Source organism: Durio zibethinus, chromosome 4 (assembly GCF_047325235.1).
Source record: "Durio zibethinus cultivar Kanyao isolate XHJ-2024 chromosome 4, ASM4732523v1, whole genome shotgun sequence".
Taxonomy (NCBI): domain Eukaryota; kingdom Viridiplantae; phylum Streptophyta; class Magnoliopsida; order Malvales; family Malvaceae; genus Durio; species Durio zibethinus.
In genome coordinates this window covers 12,062,474-12,073,527 of record NC_143165.1, presented here as the reverse complement: position 1 = coordinate 12,073,527, position 11,054 = coordinate 12,062,474, and the positions used below count along the sequence as shown (strand labels likewise).

The 11,054-nt window shown below is 31.5% G+C and overlaps 2 protein-coding genes across 8 annotated transcripts; both read left to right on the top strand.

Moving 5' to 3' along the window:
• Positions 1-2,652: 2,652 nt before the first annotated feature.
• LOC111288310 (uncharacterized) lies at positions 2,653-7,267 on the top strand. Of its 7 annotated transcripts, none has more exons than XM_089759643.1 (12): positions 2,690-2,831; positions 3,317-3,444; positions 3,774-4,362; positions 4,592-4,620; positions 4,796-4,813; positions 5,070-5,136; positions 5,367-5,517; positions 5,971-6,085; positions 6,160-6,207; positions 6,298-6,343; positions 6,436-6,506; positions 6,911-7,267. In XM_089759643.1, exons 3-12 carry the CDS (start codon positions 3,775-3,777, stop codon positions 6,948-6,950), a joined length of 1,173 nt encoding a protein of 390 aa, XP_089615769.1. In that variant the 5' UTR covers positions 2,690-2,831; positions 3,317-3,444; position 3,774; the 3' UTR covers positions 6,951-7,267. The 7 variants fall into 7 exon arrangements, with proteins under 7 accessions (XP_022734875.2, XP_089615768.1, XP_022734877.2 ...); XM_089759644.1 differs by having other exon boundaries at positions 2,691-2,831; positions 3,368-3,444; XM_022879140.2 differs by lacking the exon at positions 3,317-3,444 and having other exon boundaries at positions 2,653-2,831; positions 5,073-5,136.
• A 1,182-nt stretch (positions 7,268-8,449) lies between these two features.
• LOC111288865 (putative F-box protein At3g29830) lies at positions 8,450-9,523 on the top strand. Its single transcript, XM_022879823.2, has one exon. The coding sequence runs from the start codon at positions 8,513-8,515 to the stop codon at positions 9,455-9,457; it is 945 nt and encodes a 314-aa protein (XP_022735558.2). The 5' UTR covers positions 8,450-8,512; the 3' UTR covers positions 9,458-9,523.
• The last annotated feature ends 1,531 nt before the right edge of the window (positions 9,524-11,054 follow it).

The following is an 11,054-nucleotide window of genomic DNA, read 5'->3' as shown; positions in this document are numbered from 1 at the left end:
TCTCTAAGCTCATACTTGAATATAAAAATCTTTCATTATGGCGAACTTTTATATCTTAACAATTTTGATAATCTTATTTTTGGTAATCAACCAAGGTGAATTTGGGTAATTATTGAATTCTTAAATACTCTTACATATCATTACGAGCTTATTTCTGCAGTATAGTTGCTGGTTTCTGAAGATCAGTGTCATGAAAAATTTATATTTGGTGGTAAAAAACTTAAACCATAAAAAATACATGTTATACCACTACTACTTATTTTGGTTTCAAGGATAAAGAGTGACTCGAGGTTGATAATTCTAAAATTCGACTCCAAACATGCTCACTAGAACAAGATATGTTATGCCAACCTATGAGACTAAACAATTGAAAAACAATATGAATTTGAATGGCTGGGAAACAATGTTCTTCATTGGAATAAATGTTGTTATGAGGTAAATATTCTTAGACGTAACCTTCAATTCATGGTGATTATTAAACATATATTGAATTTTGAATATTAAGTTTCCTTATATGCCCTAATAAAGTTTTCTAAATTAGTACTTCAATAATGGATTGCTTGAAATTATGTCATTATTAATAGAAATGCTTGATTAATCTAACTATGACTAATGTGGAATGCCCATTACTAATTTATGTATGGTTAAACACTTTAAGAATTGTCGAAATTTTTGGAGATGGTAGGCAAATGAATGTTGCCAAAACAAGGGCGTGCAAACATGTGAAAGTTGTGTGTGATAGCTTAACAATTTGACATAACACTTTTCCTGGCTAAGCTCTTATGCCATATCTACTATTTTGGTAAGGTGAAGTATGTTGAACCCAGTGCTTTTAGAAGATTTGGACTTGGCATGGATCTAATGCTACCATTTATTAGTTAATATGACATGAACAAGTCAAGTGCCATGCTTTAAATTTCCTTCAGGTGATGATTATTTGGGAGTTTAATCTATATAATAGATGTTTTGATTCATTTTTTATCTTGGCATCAATTTTTGCATTAATCTGTGTACAAGTTATCATTTTTTTTTAACAGAAAAACTACAACCCTTGATTTAATTCTCACTTCAATATTGTATTTTTTAAATTTATAATACATTGATTGTATTAAATACTTTTACAGGTAGCAAATCAGTTTTAGAAATGAAATCTTGTATCCAAAATTAAGGTATGATGCTCTATAACTTAAATTGCTTGGTTAATGAATCTTTACTATATTATGTTTTTCATGGAAAAGTTTAATATGTAAAATTGTCTAACATAAACTTGTAAAATAGCAAAACCATTATATTTTCTTAAAAAAAATTTTGTTGCTTTTTATTTTTTTTTAATTTCTATCATTATTTTAAAGATAAAACTTATAAGACTTTGACTTTGTTGTATCTATCAATATGAATCTTTTCAATAAATTATCAATGCATTGGAATTCCTTAAATGAAAATTTTCAAAATATGAATTTGTGTTTGGTGCAAGAGATTGGTAAGTTATCTTTGGTAGTAACATTCATTACTTAATTTATTTCAAATGTTTTCCAAGTAAGGCAAATGTTTTCCAAGTAAGGATGAATGAGCTCACTTTGAAGGTATTTTGGAAATTTTGATTTTGATTTCCATTTTAATTGTTTTACAAGTTGGCATCTTATATTGGTTGATGATGATATTGGCCGTTATTAAATTTTTATTATTAATATTTGCATGCTAAACTTTTCTTAGATATATGTACATTGTTTATCTTATATTGTTAAGACAAAAAACATTCAATACTATATTTGTTTTAAGAGTGATATACATTAGATAAAAAATATATAAATAAACATTTATTATTTTGTTTATTTTGAATATATTACATATTTTTTAAAATATCATTATTCTTATTTTCGTGACATAATGCAGATATGTATTTTAGTATTAACTAATATTAATCACCATAAATATCAACAATCCTAGATAAAATATATTTATATCTATCTTAATCTTAATAGATAAAATAAAAATATTAACGAATGTTTATTAACACATATTAAAGTAACATTTTAAAATAAATTATAATTAATATATAATTTATTTTTAAATTTAATAAAAAATAACTTTTAAAATAATGCTTTTATTATTTTAAATGAAAATTAGATAAAGCAACAAATAGATATATTTGAGGAGTAAAATTTAAGATTTCTATTAGAGTAAGAAAAAAAATTAAGAAAATTAAAAATTAATTTAAAATTATAGTGTTTGATTTTATTCGAATATATATTTTTTATTTGATTTGAATTAAGTTTGGATATTAAATGTATATATTAGATTTAGATTGAATTTTGGATTGAAATGCAAAAAAAAGAAAATTAAGCACATCGATATATATATGTTTATTAACTTATACATATATTTTAAATTTTTATAAACTAAAAATAATTATTTTATACTTAAATCTATTAAAAATTATTTTAAAATAATAAATAAAAAATTAAATTTAAAAAATATAAACAAAACAAGTAAAATTCGGTTAAGTTTAAATCGAATATCATAAAAATTTAATTCAAATTCAAATCAAAATTTAAAAATTTATAATTTTATATATTATAAAAAAAAATTAATTAAATCCCATCTAATTTGATCCGTTATTACTTATAAATTTGAGGTGTTAGCCATACTATTAGGCTCTGAGGGCCTTAGAAAATTTTGGGCCTTCGATTTCTTAATGGGCTTTTCCCTATTTCTCTCTCTCTTTCTCTCTATTTCCTAAACCCTTGTAAAATCGAAGGCTTCAATTTCTATTCCCCTTGTTTTTCTGTGTCTGAAATCTTACTACAGATTAACTTCAACCAATTTTCCTGGTAAGAAAGTTTTCCTTTTGCATTCCTTTTCCTTTAAAACTCTCACTCTCATTTTCTCTTTGATGAAGCTTAGGGTTCAAGCAGGGTTTTTTTTTTTTGTTCTAAAACCACTTCTCATTACATTATTTTCCAATAATTTATTGTTTTTTGCATACATTTCGAGGTTTCCCGCTCTGGGTATTCTTCATGTTTCTTATTTTAAGTTATTTTTGTAATGTTGATTGATGCTTCATTGTTTCTACCTTAGAAAGTTCTTTCTTCTTTTTTTTTTTTTTTTGGTTTCAACTTTATTCATTTTCTCAGCTTTCAGACCAGGTGTTTGCTATGGATGTTGTTAGTGTAGGTTTTTAGTACCATGTTTGTGAATTTTCAAGGTTAGCTGTCATTTCATTGTTGTTGTAGGCTGTTCTGATGTTGTTCAAGTTCTTTGATGATGTTGTTCAAGTTCTTTTGAAACTGAGTTCGAATTGTTTTCTAATTCTTAGGTAATGGTACTCTTTAATCTTGACTCAAAACTTAGCTATGGTTACCTACAGATGGTTGGCTAAGTGGCAAAGAGAGCATGTTACTCTCTTTGTTGCCTGGTTCGAATCCGTTAGGTGGCTGTAGGAAGGTAATTTCTCATGAACTCATTAGGCCCGACATAGATAAGTTTGTTTGGACCGACCTAAAGAGGCGATGTATGGGGTAAAGCCTAAGAAGGAAGAACCCCTTACTGCTTAACCAAAAAAACTTAGTTATGGTTCCTTGGTTTGTTTTCCTTGAGTGCCCCAATGAAAATAATCCAAGTTTTTAACATTGCTGACTTGATTGAGGAAAAGGACATGAGAAACCTTATACAATTTTTTTTCTGAATCTTGGATAGAACAATTTTGCTCAAATTGCTAAATTTATATTACATGTTTAAGTCTCAACATGTACTTAAATTTGCACTGGTAACAGAATGGGACGCGGTTCGTCCAATCATTCAGAGTCTCCAGGTAGAAGGCAAGGGTCTCCTCATAAGAGAAGTCCATCTCATAGAGAAAGATCACCGGGGAGACACAAGAGTTCGCATAAAGGAAGCTCCCCTGTAAGCGAAAAGTATCCTTCTCGGCACAGGATCTCTCACAGGGATTATTCTTTGGAAAGAGAGAAACGTTCTGATGATGTTAAGTCTCCAAAGCATGCTAGTCCATGCTCTCCCATTTCTCGCTGTCCCTCTCCCCAGACAAAGAGGTTGAGGAGAGCGCAGGCTGAAAAGGAGGTTGAGAAAGTTAAAGAGAGGGAGTATGAGAGAAATCATAGCAGGGGTAATGAGAAGAGTACACAGAAGGAAAGAGCTTCAGGGAAGGAAAGGATTTCAGAGAGGGAAAGGGGCTTGGAGAGGGAAATGGGGGGTGACAGAAAGGAGAGACGATCAGGAAGAGATGATACTAATAGCAAGTCTAGTAGAGGAAGACATGAGCGATCTGCTTCTCCATCTGATCGCCACCACAGGAGCAGGCATAGATCTCGCTCACCTGCATCAAATTCAAGAGCTCGTGATGAGGTGTCTGGTGATATCCTCTTTATTTCTTGCTTGTTTATTTTATTCTGTTTAGTTTCTATCATTCATACGAGCACGAAGAGCTACTTTTTTGCATTCTCATGCTAGCAATCACGATAAGCAGAGATGAGGATGTTTATTTTCAGTTATAACCTTCAGCTAATATTTGCTGTTTTTCATCATCTTGAATTGATGTATATGTGAAGTGTCTGACAAAAAATTGTTGTTTCAGGTGACTAATTCAAGAGATGCTGAACAAAGGCGAGCAGCTTCTTAAGCTTAATCTTCTTCTTTTAACTTCAATCAGGATATGCATAGCATATAGAAATTCTTTTATCAGCAAAGAGTGATTTGTGTTAAGCGTTTGATAACGTCTTGGCTTTCTTAATCATGTTGGTATTTTTGCACTTTCCTTATTATTATTTTTTTGTTGTAGGGGGTTGTTGACATCAGAGTATCACTCAACCTAAAAGTTTAAGCGGTTATACGAAGGCCTAATCATGTTTTTGTTTCTAATCTCCATTTCTACCCTGAGCATTCTTTATAGTTTTATGATCTATGAATTCCTTTGTTTTTTATATGATAAAAGTTGCTACATGATTTACTTTCTTGCTCCAGATATGGGTAAAAATATGTTGTTGAATTTAATTGCTTTTTTAGGTTTCCTCTTTAACATAGTGTCTAACAATATGTTGCTTTGTTTTCCTAAGAAGGGATGATGAAGATTCTGTCGCTAAGATGAAGGCAGCTGAGGAGGCCTTGGAAGCAAAACAAAAGGTAACAAATAACTTGTTTGCTATCTTTCTTTTCATTTGTCATGTTTTATAATTGTGCCAAATTATTCTTGGTATCCTCAGAACAAATTTATGAGAAGATACCCTGTGGTTCTGTTGTTTTATACTCTGAGAATTAGTGCATGGCTGCAGCATATATTGTCTTGTCTAGTTAGATAAATCTTATGCCTGATGTTCAATTTATCTTTTCTTTTCTGTCATTGTAACCTGCAGCAAAAACCTACATTTGAGTTATCTGGAAAGCTTGCAGCAGAAACGAACAGAGTTAGAGGAGTGACTCTGCTGTTCAATGAACCCCCGGATGCTCGAAAACCTGATATAAGATGGCGACTCTATGTTTTCAAAGCTGGTGAAGTACTAAATGGTTAGTCTGAGATTGTTTCCTATTTCATGTGTTCAATTCCTATCATTCTACAGTTTGCCCTTTTTACCACACTAATGTTTGTCAGGCTTTCACCTTTGAAAAATGTACATGTCTAACAATCATCAGAGCGATATAGCATTGATACAAAATTAATATGAGTATCATTGTTAATTCAACTCCATCTATTAGTGGAAGTGAGGTGCACTTCAGAGTTGGACCTTTCGGTTTTAAATTTTGTCATGTTCAAGATTACGTATCCTCACAGAAGTCAAGAAAAACTTTTTAATGTTAAGGGACATAACTGTTGCTATGGCATTGGAACCTGAAGATTAGAGCTTCTTGTTCTCATCATGTTGGCAATTCATGTGGGCAAAGAAGTTAATGACCATTCAACAAAGCATGGAACTTATTTCCTTGATTTTTGGTTCTTTTTCTAATTCATCTGGTTGACAGAGCCCCTTTATATACATCGCCAAAGCTGTTACCTTTTTGGGAGGGAAAGACGAGTAGCAGACATACCGACAGACCATCCATCCTGCAGCAAGCAACACGCTGTCATTCAGTTCCGGTATTTATACTTAGCAGTTCTGTTCTTTGCTTTTATTGTGAACATTGTTTAACTAGATGTTTCTGCTCTATCAGGCAGGTAGAGAAAGAGCAACCTGATGGTATGTTAACCAAGCAAGTAAGGTATGGCTTAGCTGATTTGGAATTACTTCTGTTGGCTAAGAGCAATCTTGATGAATTCTTATCTTTTTCTATTTTGCCTTTGCTTTGTAGGCCTTATATAATGGACCTTGGAAGCACTAATAAAACTTTTATTAATGTAAGCAATTCACCTCAAAATCTTTTTTAATTGTGCTAAAACTTGATTGGATTCCTATAACTTAATCTAATATTTTTGTTTTGCATTTGCAGGACAATGCTATCGAACCTCAACGTTATTATGAACTTTTTGAGAAAGACACCATTAAATTTGGTAATAGTAGGTAGGGCACTAATCTATTCTGTGTGTAATTTTTAGTTGCATAATAGGAATGAAAGTAATCTAGACAACGCCCTAGAGACATTATGCGTGCAAGGCATGCATGCATGCATACATGCTTTAGAGACTGTAGTAACAGTTCTACCAAGCTACTATGATATTGGTTGATAAATGCTTCCCTGTTTTTGGCCATTTTCTAGATATCACACAGCATTTTGATGCTGCTATTATTGTTTTTCATCATCATGATGTTCTTGGTGTTTTTGCGAGAAAGTCATTGTTTCATTGTTGTTGCTTTAGCCAAGCTCTTAATGCCCTGGTCTAGTTGTGAAATTGTGTCTGCTTGAAATATCTGGTTCTTGTGCATTGCTATTGATAAGTTTAAATCATTTGTTTTGTTTTCTGCAGCCGAGAGTATGTTCTACTGCACGAGAACTCTTCCCAGTGACTGGTACTCGCAGGCCACATCTCCCATATGAACTCATCTCTTCAACATGCTCCCGAAATGGGAATATATTTGTTATCAACGCATTTATTACAAAATACAAGGAACGTCATCGTGGTACTCATTTTTCTTCATTTGAGACTGACAAGTTTTATTGTAGAACTAGATGTTGGATTTAATCCGGTTCATGCTAGCATATGCTAATGTTCTCTTGAAAGTAGCCAATGCCTGTACTTTGCGTGTACTATCTTCTTTTTATGGTACATTATGTGTTATTAGCCAATAATGAGTGAAAATAATTGATTTGATAGAAAGGAAAATTTTGGTTGCTCCCTCTTGTATTCTCTTGTTTAAATGGTCATGCCACCCAAGAAAATGACATGGTTTACTAAAATCAGGGTTTTGCCCTTGCTTAGTAGCTAATCACTCTATCCAAACTCGCTTGTTTGTCACTTCTATGTATTTTCCTTTTTTGTTCAGAGACAGAGCATGTAATTAATTCCAAAACCGATTATTTTGGGTTAATGGGGAATCCCCTAAATACATAGACACCTCAAACCTCCCCGATGTGGGAAGGCCTGCTTCACGCGAGACGAAGGTCTAAATCTACTTGAAAAGCCTCGACATGTCACCTTTGTTGAGCCCGTGAGGGCATCTTGATGGGGCCATACGCACGCACACAGATTGTTTGATTACTTGACATGTTTTTACAAGTTTAAGTTACTAATATTAATATTCTAGACAAAGGGCGGGCATCTAACAATTGAGCAAATCTTCTCGTCTATTTTTCACTCATCTTTGAAACTTAATATTCAATGATAAAATTTGCTTCAACTTCCTGAAATGAAATGACCTTAAGATTATCAGTATCCATAGATTATGAAACTAAAGAAAGGTAAAGATTTCATTTACAACCTAAAATTAAAAAATTTTGGTAACTATTTACCTCTGCTCTCTATTTTTAATTCTCTTTCCTTTCTCATTATTTTTGATAATTTTTTAATCTACGCATATGATGACATGTAGGTAGATATATATATATATATTATGTTAATTTTCTTCGAAAAATTCTTGAAAAGTAATAACTTAATATGGTAGTAATTATAAACTCCCATAAGCTAACGAGTTTTCTCTTTCTCTTTGTTCTTTAAATATTTAATATAGTGCTTAATGATACCTTTTCGAAAAACAAACTAAAATTAAAAAATTTTGGTAACTATCTACCTGTATTCTCTACTTTTAATTCTCTTTCCTTTTTCATTATTTTTGATAATTATTTTTATCCGTTCATATGGATGACATATAGGCTTATATATATATATCATATGTTAATTTTTTTTTCAAAAAATTTTCAAAAAATAATAACTTAATATGGTAATAACTATACTATGATGAAATAATGGATTTTTTTTCCATTTATTCTTCAAATATTTAATATAGTGCACAATGGTATCTTTTAGAAATAAATAAATAAATAAATGATCATATTTTTTTATCAAAGAGTTTGATATTTGATACATTGTATATCTAAGTAACAATTCAAGCAAAAAGTACGAAAGAGTTTTATGAAACTCAAGATGGCCATGGCTGGTAACAAAGATTTGTCCGAGGTGTTACCCGAATGTCTTCTCCACATCATCATTTCATTCTTGCCTTTCAAGGAAGCAGCAAGAACCTCCATATTATCCAAGTTTTGGCTCAACCTTTGGCGTGCAACAAAGAACATAGAATTCCATGAGAGTTTCTTTGTTAAACCTGAAGAATCTGATGCAACCCAAGTGATGAAAAGAAGAGTTTTCATTCATTTCGTTCAACAGTGGATTGGAAACTACTGTGAATCCTGCATAGATAATTTTGCACTTGCAGTCTCCAAGCCTGAAAATTTCGTTGCTGATATTGAAAATTTCATAGCATTTGCCATTGCAAAAGGTGTCAAAGGGCTCAGTCTTGATTTTTCTGATCCAACCTGGATGGAAGATGATCCAAAAAACCATGAACCCCTGTTTGATTTGCCTTCCCATGTCTATGAACATGGAGTTTTTGAATCATTGAAACTGTTTTCATGTAAAATTCACATTCCTGCCATAAAAAATTTTAGTCTGCTGAAGGATCTTTCGCTTGGTTGGATTGAACTGCAAGAGAAATCTCTCAAGGCCTTGTTGCAACACTGTTCATTGCTACAGAGTTTGAGTCTGACCAAATGCTGGAACATGGGCCATTTTTATCTGTCTGAACCAAGTTTGCTGTTGAAGAAATTGGCGATCGAAAACTGCAGTTTTCATGATCCTGTTTGGATATACATAAAAAATGCACCAAGGCTGCAGTTCTTCAAGTATTCAGGGAAAGTAGCCAGCTTTGATTTGGATTACTTGTGCTGCTGGGAAGAAGCAGATTTGGATTTCGGGTTAGAGTCAAGTTTCAATGGAACTGCTGATTTCCTTTATAATCTCCTACTTGATCTTTTCTCCGTTACCATTTTGACTGTTTGCAGTTTCATGCTTCAGGTATAACTATCAATTCCATTCTTTCTATCGAGTTTCTTCCTTTTCTTTTCATCCAAATCCTTAATTTCCACTGCCTTTCTTTTAATTTTTGGTTCAAAAGAGGGTAACGCCCTATTATATGAAAAGGGAGAGGGGAAGACTTGATTCAAACCCAAGCATCTTTTTTAAGGCTTTTTTTGCCACTAGGCCAAGAAACGGAAGATAATTTCCACTGCCTTTAGTTTCCTATTTCAATGCACTTGATAGATTAAGTTACTAGATATCCAATCTTTCCTTTAAAATTCTTTTGATCACGTGAAAGATATGATAATTCGTATATCCGTTAACACGTGTCAAAATTTGTGTTTAAAGTTGACACCAAACATGAAATATATTTTTTGTTTTTCTAAACTCATATATGATTTTATTAAAATTTTAAATTATATTCTTCGCATCGTTTTTCTATAAATATAATATTAACATGATATCGTATTTTAAATTGTCGAGTTTAAATTATGTTTTATTAATTGGTGCAAAACTTGATAAGTTTCTAACATTTATTTGAATCTTACATATATTTTACCCCTTTAATGATACTGATTCCGCCATTTTAAGTCAGGATTTTGAACAACATTTTACGTTTCTTGGACTTATGTCTGACAATAAACATGTCTGCTTTCAATGTTTTCACTTTTATTTCATCTCTTGGGCAATCAATCAACCATGAAACCAACTGGAATTAACATATTTGTTATTTGTGCTTGAATTTCCAGGTTATTTCAAATTCAAGAGAGAGTTATGGTACTGCATTTCCTTTGAATGTCAGGCATCTGACGTTGAAGACTGCCCTGCACGGTCATGAGTTTTCTGGAATAACATTCTTCTTCGATAATTGTCCACTTCTACAAACTCTTACAATTGTGCTATGCCCTGCAAGAAATTTTCCGGTGAGTATATCTATACCAATGTGTTAATACGGTTAAGGATATCTTTAGGTTTTGCTCGTTTAATCCTTAACGATCTTAACAGGCCTGTAGATCTGACAATGTATTGTGTCGAATGCTTGTAAAATAAGAAAAATTGATATGTCAAATTCGTGTTAATGCATAAACTTTTTAATCACATTTTTTTTATATTTTTATAAAAATACCGTAGCTTAAGATAAAAAATAAAAAAATTACAACTGTTGAATTGAATTCTGGGATACCTATTACTGAATCCACCTTTTGTGGGAGGGTGTCCATGGACACCTCTAAAATTAGAAAATAACAAAATTTAAATTAAAAGTTTTTTTTTGGAGACCCAAAGAATTTTCTCGGAATGTCTTTACAAATTGAAAAATAAAAAAAATTTGAAAGAAAATTTGTACTAACACCTATTTCATCCATAAAATTGGTACATATATTATAAGTGTATATCCTCAAAAAATTTTTTGGATATATTATAAGTGTACATCTTCAAAAAAATATTTCTGAATCCGTCATAATGCGTGAATCAACATAATTAAGTTTCAAATTTATATTTTTTAAGTTTTTAATCTCATATATAATTTTTTGTTAAAATTTTAAATTATATCGTTTTCGTATCTTCTTTTGTATCATATCACCTTGTTGTTAGAGAAAAT